Below are 23,985 nucleotides of genomic sequence, written 5' to 3'. Positions count from 1 at the left end.
TCTGAAGATAGCTAGTGTATTCATATACATAAAATAAATCTTTTAAAAAATAAAAATAAGAAAACTTGAAAACATAGCCCAGTGGTAGAGCACACTTACCATGTTTGATGCAAAAAAAAAAAAACCCATTAGTATTAATAAGAGACATTTCCTTGTTTATATGACATCTATTTAGAACACAAAATGCTTCCATGCTTGATTATCCTTTCAACTCTCAGTCCCTTTGCAGCTGAACTGGCCACTTACGTAGAAACATTCCAGGAGAGCTGGAGGTTAGCTCCGTGGCAAAGGACTCGTTTAGCATGCAGGAGACACTGTGGATTTCATCCAGCACTGCACATCAAACCAAACTAATTCAACTCTCAACAGCACTATTCTCTTATTTAAAAAAATCTGATCTGCCTTAAATGTTATAAAGATGTGTATTTAGAAATTACACAGTAAAATGATGTTCATCGAGGAAACAGAAGAGAATGGCGTAGGCAGAGAAAGTTTCATTTTCTTAAAGATGGCTTAGCTCTATTCATAGTTCTTTCATCTTTTGATTTACTTATTTTTATTATGCAGTGTTGGTGCTCCAACCCAGGGCATCAAGCCACAGGGCGTGCTAGTCAAGCCGCTTTGGAGGTTCAATGCCTACACATTATCTTGTTAAAAATTATTTTATTAGGGTGTGGTGACCCACACCTTTGACTTTGATTCCAGCACTTGGGAGACAAAGGCAGGTGGATATCTTGAGTTAGAGACCAGCCTGGTCTACAGAGCAAGTTCCATGAGAGCCAGGGCTATACGGAGAAACCCTGTCTTGAGAAACAAAAGAAAAGTGATTTTATGTGTATGGGTGCTTTTCCTGCATGTATGTCTGTATAACATGTGTGCTTTCTGCCCGCAGAGGCCGGGCAAAAGCATTAAGTCCCGTCGAATTGGAATTAGACAGCTGTTAGTCGACAACTGTCTGCTGGGAATCGAACTCAGGCTTCTGGGAGAGCAGCTGGTGCTCTTAATGGCGGAGCCATGTCTCTAGTCCTTAATTTTTAAAATGACATTTATTTACTTACTTATTTGTGGTGTGTGTGTGTGTGCGCGCGCATAGGGTGGGAGGCACACATGCTACAGCATGTTTAGAGACTGGACAATGGTGGGAGCCTGTCTTCTCCTTCCACCAGTGAGTCCCAGGGATGGAACCATGTCACCAGGCCAGCAGCAAGCACCTTTACCCACAGAACCATCCCATTGGCCTAGATACAATCTTTTAAAATGAAAATGGAATAATACTATGTGTTATCTTCTCTAACGGACTTGTTTTACTTAATAATATATAATGGACACTGACCACATAAGCATGTACAGATAAGATAACTTTTTGATACTTGTATCGTTTTCTACTGTATCGGTGACTTGTTAGCTTCCTTTTGTTATACATGTAAGTTACTGTCTTCTTGAGTCCCATATAAATCACACAGCACAGTTATTTCTCTTTATTCATAGGTTCTGCAACCATAGGTTCAACCAATGGGAAAGTGAAGATGTCAAAAAAAAATTCAGACAATAAAAACTGTATTTGTACTAAATATCTATCGTTTTCTCCTTGTCATTATTCTTAAATATAGTGTGACTACTGTTTACATAGCATTTATACTATATTAAGTGTTTTAAGAAATCTAGACATAATTTAAATGTGGGTAAGCAGACTAGGGTATAGCTCAGTGTTAGAACAAACGGTTTTATAAAATGCACAAGGCTCTGTATTAGATATGAGTCTCACACACACACAGACACACACACACACACACACACACAAACACACACACTCACAGAGAGAGAGAGAGAGAGAGAGAGAAGCAGAGAGATGAAGAGGGACAGACAGAGACAGATAGAGAGACAGAGGGAATGTGCAGCTATGCATAGCTTATATGCACACACAGACAAGGGTGAATGCTGCAATGAATTATAGGTTGGTGGGTGGCACACACCTGTAACTAGGTAAATCTTTCCAAGTTCAAAGCTAGCCTGGTTTAAATAGTGAGTTCCTGGACCGCTAGGGGGTACATAGTGAGACTTTGTCTCAAAAAGACCAACTTAAGGTGGCAGGGGCACAATCCATTAACCCCAGCACTCGGGAAGCAGAGGCAGGGTCAGTTTCTGAGTTCCAGGCCTGCCTGGTCTACAGAGCAAGTTCCAGGACAGCCAGGGCTACACAGAGAAATCATGTTTCAAAAAACCATAGGGACAAAAGAAACAGAACACAAGTCCAAATCATATTATATAAACCATATAAGGATTACAGCAAACTTCGCTCAGTACTCACAAACATCATTGCAGTCAATTTCACTCAAGTTCTTAGCATCGCAAAACTTTTTCAGCTCAAAGTTGTAGTACAAGTTGGAGAAGGCCATTCCCAGGCAATGTCCAGGAAGTATGAGGAAAATATGATCCAGGGAATCTGAGAGCTCCGTGTAGCCGAGGTCTGCAAAGAGAACAGAAAGCACCAATTTTACTAGCACGAGGGAAAGTGGCCCGGCACCCCTCTCCTCAGTCACTTCTGGAGTGCATCACACTCTCAGGCTTCCAGACCAGACCGTGGGCTCCCTGACTCCCGTGCTGACTCTCTCTCCCTCCATTCATTCAACTCTAAGTCGTGAGTATGTCTCCCTTTATCCAGAGAGCACACCATGTCTGAGCAAGTCAGGGGCAGCATGACTCCTGCAGGGCTGTGTGAGCAGAGAGGAAGGGTGTGGGCTGGAGCTGAGCTGAGCCAGACAGAACAGGGATAGGAGGCAGCTCTGGACTTACTGGGTGTTTTACTTTCTTCTGTACTGAAGATTGAACCTAAGCAAGCATTCCTCCATATCCCTGGCTCCGGAGTATCATCTTGAGGTCAGACAAGGAGCATAAGGTCCCTTCCTCCATGGTTTACAGAGACTAAACCGCCATGAAGGGCCCCTTAGGAGAGAGGACAACTCCCCACATCAAAGAAAAGGGAAATCGAAAATCAGATTTTAAATGAAAGTAAGGAGGACGGTTGGGGAGATGGCTCAGAGGTTAAGAACACTGGTTGTTCTTCCAGAGGACGTGGGTTTAAGTCTCAGCACTCTAACTCCGGTTCCAGGGAACACGACACCTGTTTACCCCTCTCTGGCCTCTGTGGCTACCAGGCATGTCAGTGATGTACACACAGACATTCATGCAATAAATAAGACTTGCACACATAAAACAATGTTCCTTAATCTTATGTGTATGAATGTGTTTGCCTGCATGTATGTTTGTATACCTGGAGGCTAGAAGAGGGCATTAGGCGCCCTGGGACTGCAGTTACAGATATCTGTGAGCTACCATGTGGGTGCTGGGAATAAAACTGGGTTCTCCTGCAGAGCGGCCAGTGCACTTAACTCATGAGCCGTCTCGCCAAGCCCCACCCCCAAAATAAAAATTACTTCTAAAAATAATGAAGAAAGTGGAAGGGAAAGGAAGTCTGTCTAAAGGGGTTATGAGGCATTTATGCAAATGAAGAGGAGCATTGTGGGGCGGGGGATGCTTGGCAGTGAAGGGCCTTCTGCTCTTACAGACAACTGGCGTTTGGTTCCTGGCAACCGTGTCACAGCTCACAAACCACTACAGCTCCCGAGGAGCTGACGCCCTCTTCTGTCCTCCACGTGACACCCCACACATGTGCACAGACACACAGAGAAACACAGACACGTACACACATTCACATAATAAATCCTAACAAAAAGTGGAGGTCACATATCGGCTCTTTTGCCCAACCCTGGCCCAGAGATGGGCGCACACACATGAAGATGTCAGATCCGAGTGCGTGTTGTAAATAATGACCGACTCTTGGTTTATTTTTACAAGAGCCCTTCCTCTCATGTTGACTAATTCATTTACTTAGTCTCCTTTTTTTTAAAAAAAAAAAAGTAAAGAACATTACATTTTAGTGGAATGCTTGCCTCACAGGTGGACAATGACTTGTAGGTAAATCCACGTAAACTAGTGCCCAGTGTGCTCTTTCTGTCAGCCCCGTCCTCTGTCCCCCCCAGAGGCAACCCTTTTTCTGATCCTGTTTCCGAGGTCCGTTTGTCTGTCCATGGACTTCACACAGGACAGCAAACTCTTTTGCTCAGCATTGTCCCCGGTGTTGTTCTGCAGAGTAAATGTGGCTGAGCTGTTTGTCCCTCACGCGGTCCGCCCACAGCAGCTGCGGATGCTTTCTCTCGGGTCTTTGGTTAGACACACTTTTTTTTGTGGGTGTGGCAGCTGCGGCTGCTGGAGGGGAGATTCCTGCTTTATGCAGAATGTCGCCATGATCCCTTACCTTTCTCACTTGTGACGGTGACGAGGACCACAGGGCTGATGCTCAGGAAGGTGAGCATTACCACAAGCTTCACACACGCGCTGCCGGGAGTTTTAAAAGAGAAGCTGACTGTGTACACCAAAGGGATGATAGCCCAGCCGTAGAGCATCATTATCAAGACCACGGCTGGGATGCTCTCATGGTGTGCAAAGGCCTCCTCCTTATACCATAAAAACACCAGCTGAAGAGGGGGAGAGGGAAAATTTTGGGAAAGTCAGTAAGGGTTCGTCCTAAGTGCTAAGAATACAGTGATTTCAGTTTTAACAACTTTATGTATTTGTGGGAGATGGAGGCACTGCTCTCCTGGAGGACAGAGGACCATTCTCCAGGGTTGATTCTTCCCGCCACCTGTTATGATCCAGGGATTAAACTCAGATCATAAGGGCTGCAAGCAAATGCCTTTACTTGCTGAGCTATCTCACAGGCCCATAAGCTCAGGTTTTAAAGCGAGGTGCTAACAAACCTTCTCAAGCATTCGCTAACGAGCAAGCCCTGGGAATGCTGTCAGGGAGCTGCCCTGATTATTAGTCACATGGAGCAGCACAGCAGAGGATGCCGGGAGATGCGGGAGGTGATGCAGTCTGCACAATACAATCAGGTTGATTCCACCACAACCAAAGACTTCAACCCGGGTTCTCCGACTATTTCTGAACGATACATACATGACTCCAAAGCACTGCCTCTCAGTGACTTGAGACGGCCGCTCCGTGAGGACCACACAAACACCACCACACAAGCTACCCCGTACCTGAAGATATCCCAACTAAGTGAACTTGGCGTTCCAGTCAGGGCTGAGCCGCCAGTTGAACTTCTCAACTGGCTCTGGTTCGGCGGGTGTTTCTTCAGGGAAGCCCCGGGTCCTGGGGACATGGCACCAGTACTGCCTGGTACTCACCACCAGCAGCAGAGTGGGAACGAGGAAGGAGATGAGGTCCCACAGCAGAGCGGAGAGCCAGAAGGCAGCCATGCTGACGCCGCTCACAAACTGGAGGTTCTTCGACTTGATGCTCCTCTCTCCGACTGTCAAGATGGAGAAGGAGCTTGACAGGAAAGCGATTCCAAAAAGAAAGTTGACAACAAGGTAGTGTCCTTTGGGGCCCCTGTGAAAGACAGAAGGCAACCGTGACTAGTAATATAAGCACCTGAAATGAAAATGAGACAAAGACGCAGGCAGGAAGGCGAGAAGTCCTATGGAAGCGGAAGTTTGAGGTGGGGGCTGGGGGCTGGGGGGATGAGGGGGCTGGAGGTAGGGGGTGGGGGGATTGGGGGGTAGAGGGATCAGGGGTTGGGTAGGGGTGGGAGGGTGGAGGGGCAGTCTCACGCACTGGTACAGGATAGTCTCCGAGAGTTCCATGGCTGTCTGAGGCTGAGGATGGTTGATGGTGGTGATGGAGGCATTGCGCCCAGAAAGCAACTTGAAGAGAAAGTTGTCCACCAGAGCTAGAGCCAGGCCAGGGGAGTGGTACGCCTGGTTATTGAACAGAACCTTCACTGTCGTGCCGTTATTCAATTCTTCAAAAGACGCCGCCACCACATAGAGCTTATCGAAGTCCTCAGGAGCCTCCTTTGCCTTCTTCAGTAGGAAGTCCTCTACAGAACCTGGGAGGAAGCCAAAGGCACCCTGGGCAGAGAGAATGCTGGGAAGCCACTGCACGAGGCCCAGCGGCACACAGTGCACTCATCATGGGCTTCCCCAGTCTCCTGCTCCTTCTGGGTACCCCATTACCAACCTCACATACACCCAAAGGTTGACTTCCTCCTGCACTGCTCTCTACTGAATTCCAGCTCATCTCCAAATCTCCATCTCCTAAGTCCTTTTGAATCCTAATTAGGTTTTTCCTTCCTCACACCTCAACCGGGTCTAGCCCCATAATGGCTTCTGGGACCATGTGTTCCCAAACAAAACTCTACACCGTCTGTATGGTATCTGCACACTTGGGACGGAGGACATAGCTGAGACCTACCTATCTGCAGTGTTGCTGACCTCTAGTCACATATCCACATAGTATAAAATTCACCTTCTGTTTTGGTCTCACTATGTAGCCCAGGCTGGCCTGGAACTCACTCTATAGCCCAGGCTAGCCTCAAACTCACAGAGGCAGACTGGCCTGCCTCTGCCTCCTGAGTGCTGGGATTAAAAGCATGTGCCACCTTGCATGGCTTAGAATTCATTTTCTGTGTTATGGTTTGGATGTAGTTTGTTCCCTACAGAAGCTAAATAGAAAGGCGGTCTCCAGGGTAACTGAAAGATGGCGAGAGCTTTGTTGTGGATGGACGTGTGGGCTGGGGTGCGTCAGCCTTAAGGGTTATTGTTGCTGTGGTAGGAGCGGGTTATGTCTCTTTGAAGGTGGTGAGGTATGGCAGTGACTTCAGTGTCTTCTTCCATGAAATCCCTTCCTCCTCCTACCACACACGTGAAACTCTCCTCAGAAGCTGAGCAGATGATGCCTTACTCTTGAACCTGTTAACTCAGCACTGTGCGTAGTTGAACAAGCCTCTACTTTCTTCTCTGTTGCATGTTGACAGAATAAAACTAGTTAGTCTCTGTCTAGATTCCCGGCCTCATGTCTTCACAGTCTTACTACACCTACGGTCTTAAGAGTCCCTTAAGCTGGCGAGTCCTCCTATTGTTCCAATGCCTTTGGTTAGTTTTCCTTTCCACTTCTCAGACGGCACCTGTGTTCTTCTAAAGCTGAGACGTGTCTGTTAGAACATGTCATAGAACATGGCTGCTATTCTGTAACTACCTATCAGTTGTGATAGGCTTCTTGCTTAGAAGTTCCCTTAGGGCTGGTACTAATTCTGTTCAATGCCATATTCCCCGTGCATAATGACATATTCAATAGAAAACTTACCTATATTTTTTAGAAACTTTAAAGCTGAAAAAGACCTTTAGTGAGCTAAGAAAAATAGTGAGGACTTTAATTACCAACTGGACACCAACTATACAAAATATTCACTGGAAAATTGTCCTATGGATACAGCAAAACAGTCATTCTAATTTGATACACAAAGAAACTGAAGCTTTACTAAGCATAATATATTAAGCCAGCTTTCTGTAACTCTAACAAATATCTAAGATAATCAACTCATAAAGAAAAAAAGGTTTATTTTAGCCAACAATTCAATTCATGGTCAATTGACCCTATTGCATTGGGACCTGTGGTAGAATACCACAAAAGAGGTGTATGGAAGTACAAACTGGTCTCCTCACAGACAGGAAATGGAAAGGGATCTGGAGGGGCCTGGGCTATCATCACTTGCTTTCAAGGATATGCTGTCAGTGACCTGGGTCAGACCTTTCTCTATGATCAATTTCTTACAAGACTCCACAATCTCTAGAGAGACACATAGGGTCTCACCTCCAGAAGCCCTCTGCTCCCCATTAGCCAGAGTCTACACGACATTTTCCTGAGCCTTCCAGCTATTCAGTCTGATGTCAGAGAGCACTGTGTGGTTCAGAAAGCCATAGCCTCCCTCCAAAGAAAAGCAGGCCCGCTTCCTGCTCGGGCCCGGTGTCCTGCTTCTTACCTTCAAGACGCAAAGGAACCTGTCCTGCAGCCTCAAGCATTTTTACAAAATTATCTGAGAGTTGAGGATCCAGGCGGGAATTGTCAGCCACAAAAAACGGAACCATGGTCTGGCCGTACGTTTGTAAGGTCAGCTCCAGGGGCACATTATCCAGTTTTCTTAACTTGAAGTTGAAAAAAGTGAGGCTTAACATAATAATCACCAGAGGCAGCAGAATCTGCACAGACAGCACCAGCGTCCAGTTGCGCCGAGAATATGTCACCTTTTTCAGGAGCATGGCATAGAATTGTTGACAGAGGAGACTGAACTGCGGTTGAAGAAGAAAGTTTGCATGGTGTTAACACCGTGACAAGAGCTGGGGGCACCGAGGTGGCTTCTGCTCACGGCCACTCAGAGTCCCTCATCTCAAGTGTCCCAGAAGCTGCCTTAGGGTTAAGATGCTGTGACATCATCGTGTTAACCAGCACTCAGAGGCTGTGCTGAGGGGAACACCTCTGGAGGAGGAACCCAAGGAACTTCAGACACCAAAGAGAAACAAGGCCAGCTCTTTCTGCCTTTAAGACTTGTAAAAAAAACTAAATTTGGTGAGGATACACCATCAGAAGATATTGTATTTGTTACAACTTTAAAAAAAAAATTCTTAGGGGCTGGAGAGATGGCTTGTTAGTTAATAGCACTGATTGCTCTTCCAAAGGAACCAATTCCAGCTTCCAGCACCCACGTGGTTGGTCACAGCCATGTTAACTCCAGTTCCAGAGGATCTGATGACTTCTGACCTCCATGCCCATCATGTACTGGGCACACGTGATGCACAGACAAACATGCAGACGAGACACCCATACACATAAAATAAATCAATCTTTGAAAAAATCTTGCAGGGTGACACACAACTTTAGTTCCAGCATCCAGGAGGCAGAGGCAGGGGACTCTTGTGAGTTAGAAGCCAGCTTGGTTTGAATAGTGGAGAGTTCCAGGACAGTCAGAGCTCCATAGTGAATCCTTAGCTCAAAAAGCAAGAAAACAAAAACCAAAGCACAACAACAAAACTTCTAGATGAATTTAACTTAATTTCAAAGCAATCCTTAACTTACGTGTTCCACTTCTGATAATTTGTATAAATAGTGACACCCACAAGCGTGTCTTTGTGGTAATGATAATCAAAGTGAAAATATGCACTATAAGCCCAAAGGACCAGGGAGGTGGCACAGCCTGGAGTGGGCCGTCATCTGGGTTAGCGCTGTGTGTGCCTACATGGCCCCTCTGAGAGGTGGCGTGACCGAGGTTCCACATGCACACAGCCCTTTGCCTAGGAGCCCCTGTGGAAAGAGTCCCCGTGGGCAGGTTTAAATAGGGCATCCCAAATTCCTGGCCGAATGATTAACAAGCCATGGGAGGGCTCTACCAAACATGATTTTGAGTTTTCTGCTGTTGATGTGATGGGCACTTGCCTTCAGTGTTCTCCAAAGGTCTGTTGTAACTCATCTGAGGACAAACAGAAGTGCTTTACAAGGAGCTCAGGGGAGGTGCCTTCAAAAGCACACCGTGGCCACGTGGCACCAGATAATGCCTTGCTAAGGATTTTGAGAGATAAATGATTGAACTGGAAAAAAAACCCAAAACAAAACAAAAACCCAGACATGTCCCCAGCTTGATGGATAATAACGTCCCCTTTACCATGTGGCTCAAGATTACGAAACAAGGAAATCAGTCTATAACCCACAGTAATTTTGTTTTATACCAATACTATTTATAGCTAAGTAAAAAATACTTTATAAAATGTATATCAAGCCAGGCCATGATGATGCATGCCTTTAATCCCACCACTGAGGAGGCAGAGGCAGGCAGATCTCTGTGAGTTCGAGGCCAGACTGGTCTACAGAGATACACAGAGAAACACTGTCTGAAAAATCAATATATATATATATATATAATATATATATATATATATATATATAATTTTTCAATATTAAGAAAACATCATAGATTTTCATGTACTTAAAAGGACATATATAAAAGGACATATATATATATATATGTGTGTGTGTGTGTGTGTATGTGTGTGTGTGTGTGTATGTGTGTGTGTGTGTGTGTGTATACATACATACATGTAATTTTTATTATACAAGGTCTCTCTGGAAAGACCAGGCTAGTCTCCAACTTAGGATCCTTCTTTCTTATCCTCCCTCAAGTTGAGATTATAAATATATTTTTTTAAAAAATTAAATTCTAGGTGGTACAATGCACGACCTACTTCACAGTGCAAAGATTATATATTCTGGCCAGGACAAGCACTTCTTTCCATCTCTTATCTAATGAAGAATGGCCAGACCCCGGCTAGGGTGTTTTTGGATGCCATTTTTTCTGTTTGGTTGATTCCCATTTCTAGTGGTTTGAATGAGAATGGTCTCCACAGGCTCCCATATTTGAATGCTGGGTTTTCAGTTGGTGGACTGCTTAGGAAGGATTAGGAGGTGTGGCCTTGTCAGAGGGGTGTGTGTCAGAAGCCCACATCAGGCCTAGTCTGTCTGTCTCTGTCTGTCTGTCTGTCTGTCTGTCTGTGTCTCTTTCTCCCTCCTCCTCCCTCTCTCTCTGCCTCCTGCCTGCCTACAGATCAGGAGGTAAGCAGTCAGCTACTACTCTCGGGCCACCCCTGATTGCTTGTCTGCCTCCATGCTTCCTGCCAGGACAGAAATGGACTAATCCTCTGAAGCCCCCGATTAGATGCTTCTTTTATAAGAGCTGCCTTGACCGTGGTATTTCATTACAGCAATAGTAACCCTAACTGACATTTTTGCCTCTGAACTAGAGCAGGCTGTGTAAGACTGCTGAAGCCCGGTGGGCCTGTTCTTTATTCTTATTTTATTGACACATGATCTCTACAGGTGGCAAAGCTGGCCATGAACTCACATCCTGCCTGATTCAGTCTCCTAGTCACTGGGATTATGGGCATGTATTACTCAACCCAGCTCATTTGTATTTTTAATTTTTGAGACAGAGTCTCACTATGTATCCTGGGCTAGATCCATAGTCCTAGAATATGCTGTGTAGACCAGGCTGGCCTTGAACTTACAGAGATCTGTCTGCCTCTGTTTCGGGGATTAAAGGTGTGCCCCATTATGCCCAGCCTAAGCACAGCTCTTGATAGAATGATAGCCTCATCCCATCAAATGAGGCACTTGTGTATTTGTGTATTTGAAATACTTACACCTGTGTTTAGTATCACTGGCCGGTCAGTGCACACTGAGAAGATCCTTGAGTGAAGACATTTAATTCTATCAACAGGAACTCTGTGATCCCGGGGATGAGGATGGTGAGAGGGTCGCTTCTCGGTTAAAACACTCATGCTGGGATCAGCCAGCTTATAAACTCTAAACCAAACCAAACCATAAGCAAATATGAAGTCACAAGACAGTTCACTCTGTTCAGGTTTAAACAGTAAAATTCGCAAGTTTGGAAAAATGGTTAGTTAGAATAAGATTAATGTTGGTGCCGGGAACTGTGTCTAAATTGTGTAATGGGTCACGTGATCATCCATAAGCACTAAGCATTGTGTCGACTCGCCCAGGTCTGTTCCAAAGATCTCACGCAATACTATCCTGATTACGTTTTGTTACCTTGTTTTGAAAACTACTAGATGAAAATTAAAGCAAAATAATATATTAGTTAATCTTATGAGCAAAACTATAAAAGTCAAAAACTAAAACAACAAAACAACAAAACCAAAAAGAATTGTTAGGCCGAGCATGCTGGCAATACTGTTGATCCCTGAACCCAGGAGACAGAGGCAGGCAGATCTTTGTAAGTGTGAGGCCAATCTGGTCTAAATAGTGAGGTCCGGGACAGCCATACATGTATACTCTGTCTCACCACTCTCAAAAAATATGTTCATTGAATAAAAATACCTGGAACATATATCTAATTTAACATATCTAATATCCCATTAGATCAAAAGTACTATAAAGAGGCTGGATAGCTATTCAGCAGGACAGTTAGGAAAAAGAGTTAAGCACTGGGTAATGTTTAATGGATGATTTTCAAAATCCCTTCCAATACTAGGGTCTTTGGAGCTGTGAGAGAGAGAGAGAGAGAGAGAGAGAGAGAGAGAGAGAGAGAGAGGGTATTGTGTGTATGTGTGTGTGCGCGCAGATACTTCGGCTAACAGACAACAGACAAAGATGTCTGGTGTCCTCCTTTATTGATTTCCATCTTATCCTTTGAGACGGGGTCTCTCTCTTTGAACCTGACAGTCTCTGGCTTTTTGCTGGGCTGTCCAGGCAGCAAGCCAGAGGTTGCATGGCTTCACGATTGCATGGCAAGGGCTCTTACCCACTTAGGCTGCCTTCTTGATTTAGCTTTGCTTACCGTATGAACACTTCCTCCATAGTGGTGACAGAGGTGGCAAAAGTAGAGATTCCCAGCTCTTTCTGTCTCAGTTCCAAGTCAGTGAACAGAGCCTCAAACCTAGATGGGGAATAAAGGTTTTACTTCTAAAAGATGGAAGGTGAATCATTTGCCACCCTTAGCTTTCTAGAGCAGAGAAGACCTGGGTTTGCTGTCAAGATATCTGTTCAGATCTCAGTAAACTTGTAATAGCATTTATTTTGGAATGTTCCTATGGGGAGAAATGTAAAATATATTTAGTACAGAGGTGAACTTTTGGTATTTCTGATCCCAGGCATAAAACGAGGTGACTGGTTTTCTCTCCCCTTTTTCTTTTTTCTCAGTCTTCTTGGGATGCCTTTTCATGGATTCTGCCTGCCATACTACGAAAAGCCAAGATTGTCTTAGAGTCACCTAGCGGAGCACTGGATGGTACAGTTAGCAGCTGTAGCATGCACCAGTTGTTAGCCAGCATTGTTTTCCCAGGTGTGAGGATGAGCCATCTTGGATATTCTAGATAATTCTAGCCCCAGGGAGAAAAATTAATGTGGATCAGAGGAACTATCCAGCTCAGGGCAGCCAACATATGGAATCTTCTGGGAGCAGGGGTAGGCAAAAATTAGAGGCCCCGCCTTTTATGTGTAAGGCCTTGGGCTGAATCTCTAGGAAAAGAGGGTGAGGGGGGGGGGAAGGGAACCACGAGAAACACTAAAACAGTTGCCAATTTAAGATGGAATTTTTGAGTTGAGAATTCAGTAATCCAGAATTGTACAAGTGATCCAGAAAGCACCATGGTACTATTTTTCTTAAAAAAAAAAAAAAAAACAAACTTCTAGATTCTAGGACATGTGTCCTGTTTTTGGAACAAGACAGTAAAGTGAAGGCAAGAGAAGCTTCAAGAGGAGCCTCAGTGGAGGACTCAGCGGAGGCAGGAGAATAGTGAGGAGATCATTATTTCATGGCAGAGGTTTGGCAGTACCTTCAGTTGTGTTGACAGGAAAGACTAAAAGGGTGTTTGTGAATGACTGTGGCATGGTGGTACCTGTTTTGAAGGCTGTGGGTATGACTTTAGTCTTAAAAGGGTGTGCTTTTCATTATCTAGTACACAGGATACCTACAAAACACTTGTACTAGCTTGGATATTCTTCTGTTGTCCAGGAGCAGACAAATGAAGCTAGCTATTCATCTGTCTCAGCCACTTTGTATGGAAAAGTCATAATCATTCAAAAGACAGAGTCAACAGCCAGTGGATGACGTAAAAGGCTGATTAAAACCACTCTCATGAAGCAACACCGTCAACATGCATTCCCTGATCCTGAGAAGACAGAAATGTGAGACTTGTGCCAACCTAGTATTTAGAATTGCTGAAGGCTAACAGCTGGTATTTTCCTCTGTCTGTTTCGGAAAGACGCTGTCTCTTCTGATGGCCGTTACGCACTCAGCTCCTCAGGTGTATGTGGATCGGAAAACATCCCTCTCCAATTCACAACTCTCCAAGAAGAGCCTTAGCCAATGAGTTGCACCCGCACATACCACACATGACTCAGACAATGAGGTCCTCAATCTTGTTCTGACCCTGTAACAGGAGAGACTGTATTCTGCGTGTGGGCATGCGTAAAGGGTGTGGATTTTTTGTGACCATGGTGGCCCCGTGCTAATGACTCAGTTCATACCTGGGGATGGTCTTCTTAGGAAGTGTGAATATCATTTCTTCTCCAATGCTGGACTCCAAAATTGCATTCGGTACGTGGTGATAAATAATTTTGGAGAGCTTTGAGGCGTCGCAGAGAGGTGTTTTTATTATAGTCATATAGTATCCTGCACCTGAAATACCATGTAAGAGATGATGAAGCCATCTTATTCTTTATCCCGTTCTTGGGTCATTGCTTTCTGTACTTGAGAAAGGAGAGGTGTAGGGCAAGAGAAGGGAACCTGTGAGATCACTTTAAACAGTAATGACCTGGCTTTGCTCTTGTTTTGGAATCAGGAGATGGACTGGTAGCAAATCTAACGGTGCTAGGCAGTGAGCCAGGGCTACGGGAAGGGTGGCATTCAGCGGTCTGCATGGGTCCTTAGGAATTCTGAGGGTGCTCATTGTCAGGGACTTGCTGGGACTAGTAGGTTGAGCACAGAGTCAGAAGATGTGAGACTGAAGGCAGGGAGATGGGCGGGGAGGCATCTGTGATAGATCAGGTAGGAGCTGCTGCTGACCAGAATGCTAGAATGTGGTCACAAACTGAGAGAGATAGAAAGAAATATTTTGAAATGAAGGCCAATTATAGTTTGCAGATGGGTCAGACCTGGGCCGTGAGAGAGACAGAGAGGACTTGGGTTTTGTTTGGGGGTTGTTCAGTGCAATTTCATAGACTAGATTTTTTTTTTAAAAAAAGGATAGATTAATTTTGTGCCTGGATGAAGGGACAAAAAACTGACATACTGAAATATGAACATGGGTCTTCTGATCCTAAGTCTCACCTTTTACTTCATTTCTGCCTCATTCGCCCAGGACCTTCCACTGGACCAAGAGAACAGGAAATCTAGAGAAGGCTGTGCCCAGCCAGTTAGGACCCTTCCCAAAGTCACTGATCCTGCCCCAGGCTGGAGGCTGATCTGGGCTACTGCTTCCCATTCTCACCGTATTTCTGCTTGAGGAACCATGGTGACCCGCAACACTGGAGCTCCCCCTTGGCCAAGATGGCGATGCGGTCTCCCAGCAGGTCAGCTTCGTCCATGAAGTGAGTGGTCAGCAGGATGGTGCGGTCACTCTTCTGCTGCTGAAGAAGGTCCCAGATGGCCCTCCTGGAGGTAGAGTCCATGCCTGAGGTGGGCTCGTCCAGAATGAGTACCTGGAGGGCGGAGGTCCGAGCTGTGGGAGCCCGTGCGGCCCCAGCTGGGGGTTTGATAAGCTGCTGCCACCTCCCTGGTGTGGAAGCCTGACTGCCCCGCCCTCTACCTTAGAACCCCCTATGAGGGCGATGCCAATGGAGAGTTTGCGCTTCATGCCCCAACTCAGGAACTTGGACCTCAAGTTCTGCTTGTCCTTCAGACCGAGGATGTGCAGCATCTCCTCTGTTTTCTCACGACAGCCCCGAGGAGACAGGCCTTTCAACTGAAAGGCAAGAAACGGGGGACTGTGAAGCAAGCGACACTGATGGGAGCTGAGCTCTCTACTCAAGATTTTGATTGTATCCACATAAAACACACGCAAGAAAAGTACGCCCTGAACATTTTTTTCAGGGAAAGGGACAGAGGAAGTTATGAAGTATGTAAGTGAATAAATAAATATGGGAGATGTAAATGAAATTCATTCTTTCTACCTAAGGTTAAATGAGATGAAAGAAGTCTCATCTTTAAAGGACGACGTAAAGATGTAAAGAGACCATCTGACAAAATTCCTCCTCCACATCGACACCAACTTCTCCTCCTTCTCTGGTTTATTTCCAGACAGGGCCTCACATGCGGTTCTGGCTGGCCATACAGAACTCACTCTGTAGACTAGGTTGGCCTCGAACTCACAGAACTCTGTCTGCCTCTGGGTCCTCAGTGCTGGGACCAAAGCTGTGCGCCACTACTGCCTGGCAAATCAACACTTTTCTAAGATCAAAGTATTTGCTCAGAGTTGCATCCTGTTATCAAATGCTGCACTTTGCTTATGAGTGATGTCATTCTGAGTTAGCTAACTACATAAGAATGTGAGGTCAGTGTCTGACCACTCAGGCAGAGGCAGAGGCTGACGCAGAGGCTGGGGCAGGGGCAGGGGCAGGGGCAGGGGCAGGGGCAGGGGCAGGGGCAGGGGCAGGGGCAGGGGCAGAGGCTGGGGCAGGGGCAGGGGCAGGGGCAGGGGCAGGGGCAGGGGCAGAGGCAGAGGCAGAGGCAGAGGAGGCAGAGGCAGAGGCAGAGGCAGAGGCTGAGGCAGAGGCTGAGGCAGAGGCAGAGGCAGAGGCAGAGAACCTCTGCTATGTGTGTTTTGTTTTATTTACTTATTTTATTTATTAATATGTGTGTTTTATTTATTTTATTGCTTGACCTGACCTGGCTATCCACCCTTCTGTGGCATTAGAACTTTTGCCTTATTGAAATACTCTGGGTTGTGTGGTCATGGTCTTGGGCCCTCAGACCCATTTCTAACAGTAAATGACTTAATATTTTAGTATATGTGCTGCCGAAGCGCGCACAGTAAATGACTTAAAAATAAATACATGGGCACATTTAAAAATCCATTAGGACTACGTGGGATTTCTCAACGTATGTTTTTTTAAAACTACTGTTTCACAGTAAAGAATTTATATGGCCTCCGTCCCTGGTTCCTAGCAAGGACTCTCTGAGTTTGGGGCTTCCCAAGTGACAAGAGCATCTTTGTCATCAAGTCATATTATAGGCCACACAAACAAGGTGATCATATGGTGGTAGGGACTGAACCCAGGGCCTTCTACATATTAGGCAAGTACTGTGTCAGCTAAGCTACACCCCCAACCCACAAGTTTGTATATTTTTATCCTGGCAATAAACAGTCTAAAAATATTGTTTACTTTAGAATCACAAAAGCATGTAGGAATAAATTTAACCATGTGAATGCAAAAATTGCATACTGAAAACTATACAACATTATTGAAAGAAATTAACAGAGACTGAGTAAGTAGAAACACATTTCATGTTCAAGGATTAGAAACTTGAACATTATTAATGATGTTAAGGTGCCATTACTGCCGCCGGTAGTGGTGTCGCACGCCGGTAGGATTTGCTGAAGATGCCATGACTACTCAAAGGGCTCTTCAAGTTCTGATGTCCTTAGAATAGGTTTTTGTAGATATGGACAAAACTCATTCCTAAACTCCCCTGGAAGAACAATCAGGTTGAAATAATCAAAACAGCCTGAAGACAAGAACAAAGTGGGAGAGTCTTACTTCTGAACCCAGCACTTACTATAAAGCTATGGCCATACAGCACTGAGGTAGTTCTATAAAGACAGGGATACAGAAAAACGGAATAGAACTGAGATTCTGACAACAGTGATGCCTGTTCTAGGACACAAGAGGAATGCATCTTTGCTTTTAGATAAATTCCTCCTAGGTAGCTCTGGGTAGCCTAGAACTTGCTACACAAACTAGCACTGGTCTTGAACTTGCAGTGATCCTCCTGCCACGAGTGCTGGGATTACAGGAATGTGCCACCATGCTCAGCTAAAGAGAGTCTTTTCTTTCCTTTTTAAAAGTTAGATTTACATAGTTTATGGGTGAGCATTTTGCCCGAGTGTATGTATGTAGACCGCGTGCATGTTTGCCACCCACAGAGGTCGGAGGAGGGAGTCTGATTTCCAGAACTGGAGCTACAGATGGTTGTGAACCACTGTGGGGAGTGCTGGGAACCCAACCCGGGTCCTCTGCAAGAACAGAAAGTGCTCCTAATCATTGAGCCGTCTCCTAAAGAGTCATTTCAGTGTTTGCGTGCGTTCGAGTGTGTGTGCCTATGTGCAGGGTTATGGCAAACAATAAAAATAAATGTTTGTGCTTCAAATGTTACTATCAATAATTGGGAAATAAATACAGTGGGTAGTGTTAGAGAACATTTAAAATGTCTCGCAACTAAATTACTAAAGGATAAACAACTGAGCTAAAAAATAAAAAAGGATATGGAGAGAGATTTCTCCAAAGGAGTACACAAATAGCCTCTAAGCACCAAGGGATCAGGCCTCTGGTTTCTGTGAGACCAGAGAGTACTTCTATTCAGGCCTCTCCCTCAGTGAGACGAGAGGACATTAAAAGAACGGGCCTTCTGCTCCAGAGAGCCCAGAGACCACCTTCAGATTAGATTCCCATCTCTAGTAGGGATGTGGAGCTGTATAAGGACATGCCTCCAGTCCCAGAGTCAGTGCAGTATATGAGCTTCAGCTCCAGGATGCACAGGATCCCCTGAAATATTGGGGCTCTTGTTCCAGTGGTCCCTATGGTCAGTGTGAGTGTGGGATTTTGACTTCTGAGGTTCATTGAAGGACGGGGGGGGGGGGGGGGGGGGGGGAGGGGCAGGTCTATAATACTGAGGTCCTAGGTTACTTTAGGCCTGTGGCTCTAACCTTGGCCTCCAGAGAGTACACAGACTTCAGTAGGTCTTGTGTTTGACCAGAATTTTTCCCAGAATTACCAGATTTCAAGGGATGGTCAAGGTTTTGCCTCCACCTGGTTGTCTGTAGCTTAGTGTGGTTCCTGCCCTCAGTCGCTGGCACACAGCCATGATGTAATGGCCCGGCTAACTCCATCCAACAACCAACACCAAGCCCCATGTAGGGAACCCTCTAGGAAGAGTCACAAAAATAAAACAACCAGACTAACCTGGAAGATTAGAGACAACCACACTCCAACAGATGTATAAAACAGAACAAAGAGGAAGAATAAAATACAACCACCAGCTAGAACCCATTCCTAGTCAACCAGCTCCCCTGTAAGGGAACCTAAAACTACAGACATGGCTGGAATGCCTGAGAAAAAATTCAGTATTACTTTTTAAAAGAAATAATGATCAAACAGAAGATTCAAACAAATGCATAACTTAAGAAAACTTATCCAAGACCTTGACAATACCGTCTCCAAAGTGAATGAGCTAATCAGTAAATTGGAGGAAATGTTCAAAATGTGGAGAAAAATTGAATAATGAGATTGAAACATTGGGAAAAAAATTAAGCAGAGTTGGGCTGTGGTGGTACATGCCTTTAGTCCCAACACTTGGGAGGCAGAGGCAGGTGAATCTCTGTGAGTTGGAGGCCAATCTGGTAACAATAAAACAGAGAGAGAGGGAGAGAGAGAGAGAGAGAGAGAGAGAGAGAGAGAGAGAGAGAGAGAGAGAGAGGGAGAGGGAGAGGGAGAGAGAGAGAGAGAGAGAGAGAGAGACGGACATTTGAAAAATCCCAACAAATACTATCATTAATATACTAGACCATATATCCTATATATTCATATTGTATAGATGAATTTCTGTGATGGAGGGCCAAATAGAAACAATAATATTAACAGATAGATAATGAATTAAGGAATTAAGGAGCATCGGTGAAATTTCCAAGCAATGCAGCACACATTCAAAAGGTCAAACATAATAATTCATGGTATAGAAGAAGGAACAGAGATAAAAATCAAATGCAATAAAGAGACTATTTAATGAAATTATAGCAGAAGACTTTCCAAACACAGAAGTAGACACCCAACCACAAGAGGTACATGAACTTCAGGTAGACCTAACTAGAGAGGAAAGTCTCCATGACAGGTCATAGTCCGGATGTGAAGAAGATGAAGTAGTGGGACTTCCTGCCTTCCTCCCCATCCCTGTGCTGGGATTTTGTCTGGATTGAGCTTGTGTTGGTCTGGTACATGCTTTCAGAATCACTATGTGCTTACATGCACAATTCTCCTGCTCCAGGACAGACCTACTTCCAAGAAAGCAGAACAACATAAACTGGACCCTCTGGAGGGGTAGGGACAGAGAACATAAAAAAAAAAAAAATCCTAAGAGTTGGGTAGGGCGGGAGTTGAGGGTGGAATGAGAGGAAGGAGTTGGACAGTGAATATGATCAAAGTACATTGTATGAAATTCTCAAAGGTTTAATAAAAACTGTTGCTGGGCATGGTAGTGGACACCATTAATCTCAGCATTCAGGAGGCAGAGATAGTGGATCTCTATGACTTGAGTCCAGCCAGGTATACAGAGCACGTTCCAGGCCAGCCAAGTTCTACCTAGTGAGAGCCTCGTCTCAAAACAAACAGAGCAGACAAGAATGAGATGGAGAATGTATGTGATGTGCATTTTATTTCAATAAAAACTAAAAATTTAAATGCAAAAAATGATAAAGATTCTACAAGTCTCTTTTGTCCCAGTATTTGGTCTTTACTTTGATACTTGATTTTCTTTGCTGCAGAGTGATCCTTAATTCCCTAGAATTATCTAAACAAATGAGGTGTCTTTTGTTCTAAGGAGGTGACTCTCAGCACACCATTGGGTAACTTTAGGAGTTGGGGCTGGTCATCAGAAAGACTAAGCCATGATCTGAACCTCTGCACTCCCTCCTCCAGGGAAACTTGATAACTAATCCGTCATGCCTCCATAATAAATCTTGTGTAAAAAAAAATCTCTAAGCTTCTAAGTTTGGGGTTCCTGGGTTGATAAATGCATCAAAGAGATGGAAGGTTTTGCCCTCCTAAGGAGCATGGACTCTCTCCTTCCCAAGGGCCTTGCTGGCTCTGCTTCGTCTGGTGTTCACTGTGGTCATCTTGTTTGTTTGTTTGTTTGTTTGTTTGCTTGTTTGTTTTTGCAATGAACTAGTCACTATAAGTAAATGTTCCCCTGAGTTTTGTGAGCAGCCACAGAAAATACTGAACCCAGAACGAGAGCTATGGAGAAGACTTAAGTTTGCAAGTGGCATCTGAAAGGGAGGTAGTCCTGTGGGGTTGGATGCTTGAGTTGATGGGGAGAGTTAGCCAGCTCCAGGTAGCATCAGGACTGGATCAGACGAGAAACTGCCTCCCCACACCCGGTGTCAGCATATCAAGAAACATATACATGTTAACTTAAAAAGACCCCATCTTAGTCAGCGTTTCTATTCCTGCACAAACGTCATGACCAAGAAGCAAGTTGGGGAGGAAAGGGTTTATTCTGCTTACACTTTACAGTGTTGTTCATCACCAAGGAAGTCATAACTAGAACTCAAGCAGGTCAGGAAGCAGGAGCTGATGCAGAGGCCATGGAGAGATGTTACTTACTGGCTTGCTTCCCCTGGCTTGCTCAGCTTGCTCTCTTATAGAACCCAAGAGTACCAGCCCAGGAATAGCACCACCCTCTTGATCACCAACTGAGAAAATGCCCCACAGCTGGATCTCATGGAGGCACTTCCCCAAGTGAAGCTCCTTTCTCTGTGATAACTCCATCCTGTGTCAAGTTGACACACAAAACAGCCAGTACAGACCCACCCCCACCCTAGAATAAAGCAGATGAGGCAGAACACTATGGTCTATCTCACCATTCCTAAAAATGAACACAGACCCATTGTTCACCAACTCACCTGACCATAGAAATAAAGATGGTCAGCTACTGTAAAGTTATCAAATAAAATGTCATGTTGTGGGCACCAGCCCAGGCTCTTCCTAATTTTAACCATCTCTTTTGAAATTTCACATCCATGGACATATGCATGTCCTTTTGAAGGAGTAATGAGACCTAGAACCAAGCAGAGAAGACATCCTAAAGTCATTTTCAGTCAGAGGCTGTAAGAGCAGGAAGGCCTAACCATCACCCTGGCTCTGTCTCTTCTCCCACAGACCAGCCTTGTTCCACTTTGTCACTGTCACTCAAACGGCAGTACCGGAGGGATACTTGTCCTGTGTGTGACTGTGCTTGAGAATACTCGGGGAAGATTGGAGACAGGAGAAATACATCTTGCATTTGAGCAATTCCAATCTGGCTAAATGAATTCAATTACTTGGGCATTTGCAAAGTAAATCACATTGCTGCAAGGAGTATAGTAAATCTGCCTGATTAGTACATATGGTGGGGGAAAGCACTTTGGGAAGCTAACGGTTTTGAAATGTGATCCTCAATGGCAAGGTCTGACTTTATCCTGATTGACAATAAATATTTGCTTCCTGAATGAATAAATGAATGAATGAATGAATGAACGAACGAATAAAGTTACTGACAAATGTATACTAGTATGCACCTTGATGGCCTGACTACCTACATTATTTTTTCTCTTTATTCTATTTAGAATGACAAGAGCAATATGTTCTTATCACAAAAAGTTCAGAGAAAGGAAGAAAAGGTGTAACCAAAGAAACAGAGGCTGTAGAGATGAGCCTCAGGTTATGAACATCTGTTCTCAGAGGACTAGGATTCCGTCCCCAGAACCCACATGGTGGCTTACAGCCCTGCAACTCACTTTCAGGGGAATCTAGTCCCCCCTTCAGGGGATCTAGCCCCCTCTTCTGGCTTCCTCAGGCATCAGGAACATACATGCACACAGGCAAAACATTTGCATGCACAGAATAAAACAAAAAATCTTAAAGGTGGTAATGACTCATCCTCTAGTACCAGCACTCAGGAGGCAGAGGCAGGAGGATTTCTGTGAGTTCGAGGCCAGCCTGGTCTACAGAGGGAGTTCTAGGACAGCCAGGGCTACATAGAGAGATCCTGTCTCAAAACAAAACAAAACAATACCACTGCTACCACCACAGAGACAGGGTTTCTCTGTGTAGCCCTGGCTATCCTGGAACTCACTCTGTAGACCAGGCTGGCCTCAAACTCAGAAATCCACCTGCCTCTGCCTCCCAAGTGCTGGGATTACAGGCATGCGCCACCACCTGGCATAAGCTTTTTTTTTTTTTTTAAATCACATTTTCTTTTCTGTTTTGTGGGTTCCTAGTTGTTTGTTTGAGACAAAGTCTCCATGAATGCCAGGCTGCTCTTAGCTTTGCCATACAACATGGACTGGCCTGAACGTCCTGATACAGACCAGGCTGGCCCTTCTAGGCAAGCACTAAGACGCTCCACCTCACTGCTTGCAGTTCCTTGTTGCCATGTTTGTCTTTAGCACAATGGTGTATTCAGGCTATTTGTCTACAGAGAAACGGAATCCTTGTTATTTTTATGTGTTTATTTATTTTGAGATGGAGCTCGATTGCATAGGCCGAACCTTTGGCTGCCAGCTTTGCGAGCACGTGAGACTATGAACGGCTAGAACCACATCATTTTAAAAAACACATACATTTATTTACATGCATCAGTCAAGTGCATGGGGAGTGTGCATAACACACCTGGAGCCATCTCACCAGCTCAGATCCATGTAACCTTTAAGAGCTAAAAAACATGGCCACAAAGTATGGCTTGTTTAGTTATCCAACCCACCTTTGCCTTTCCTGGTAAATCTCTTGTGTGAGGTTTATTGTACAGTGTGACTTTGCGGCATTCCTTGGCTCCCGACTGCCAGGAAACCTATCCCTTCAGAGCTGTCACACTTACACTGGTGATATCTGCCCCCACTCTCCACACAGCCGTAACACCTCCAGTACACACATAAGATGGCTCACAACTAGCTGTGACTTCAGCTCCAAGAGATCCAACACCTTCCCTGGCCACTGTGGTGAGTGTTAACACGTGTCTGGGTGTGTGAATGTTGAAGCCAGAGGGAGGTCAACCTCAAGTGTCATTCCCTGGGAACTGTCGGCTTTGTATTGCAAGACATCTCACTCACAGGGACTCGAGGCTTTGCTTATGACGTTAGGCCGGCTGGCCAGAGAGCCCCAGAGATTCACCTGGCTCTTCCTCTGTAGCACAGGGATTGTAGTGGGCATTGGGGACTGAACTAAGTCATCATCTTGTGTTGCAAGCTCCCTAACATGGGGACCTGAGACTAGGTGAGGGCCTCTACAGTTATGCAGAGCATCTCTTCAGATAACAAGAGAGCACAGCCGAACTCAAAAATGCCACGCTGCCCTTAAAGGTCAGCGTATATTCTGGAGCATGGTACCTTGGATCCCTGGCATGCTGTGATGGGTGCAGCACACACACACACACATGCACACACACACATATGTGCACACATGGTCACACAAATGCACACACATACACACATGCTCCACATGCATGCTCACACACACATGCACATGCTCTCACACATATACATGCCCACACATGCTCACACACATAAAGTACACACATGTTCACACACACACACACACGCACATGCA

General features: G+C 45.1%; 1 protein-coding gene across 1 annotated transcript in view; it reads right to left on the bottom strand.

Annotated features, from left to right (window-relative positions):
• Window positions 1–23,985, bottom strand: part of LOC127693957 (ATP-binding cassette sub-family A member 17) — an 80,657-nt gene that overhangs the window by 20,096 nt on the left and 36,576 nt on the right. Inside the window, exons 12-22 of the mRNA XM_052195265.1 lie at window positions 21,306–21,460; window positions 15,219–15,374; window positions 14,901–15,111; window positions 13,939–14,089; window positions 12,248–12,346; window positions 11,091–11,253; window positions 7,886–8,192; window positions 5,680–5,953; window positions 5,250–5,454; window positions 4,316–4,535; window positions 2,309–2,467 (exon numbers count right to left, since the gene is read on the bottom strand). Coding sequence (XP_052051225.1) covers window positions 2,309–2,467; window positions 4,316–4,535; window positions 5,250–5,454; window positions 5,680–5,953; window positions 7,886–8,192; window positions 11,091–11,253; window positions 12,248–12,346; window positions 13,939–14,089; window positions 14,901–15,111; window positions 15,219–15,374; window positions 21,306–21,460 — 2,100 coding nt within the window. The remainder of the gene's footprint in view (window positions 1–2,308; window positions 2,468–4,315; window positions 4,536–5,249; window positions 5,455–5,679; window positions 5,954–7,885; window positions 8,193–11,090; window positions 11,254–12,247; window positions 12,347–13,938; window positions 14,090–14,900; window positions 15,112–15,218; window positions 15,375–21,305; window positions 21,461–23,985) is intronic.

This window comes from Apodemus sylvaticus, chromosome 10, assembly GCF_947179515.1.
Source record: "Apodemus sylvaticus chromosome 10, mApoSyl1.1, whole genome shotgun sequence".
Taxonomy (NCBI): Eukaryota; Metazoa; Chordata; class Mammalia; order Rodentia; family Muridae; genus Apodemus; species Apodemus sylvaticus.
The sequence above is the reverse complement of the archived record's forward strand: the minus strand, read 5'-3'. Positions and strand labels throughout refer to the sequence as shown.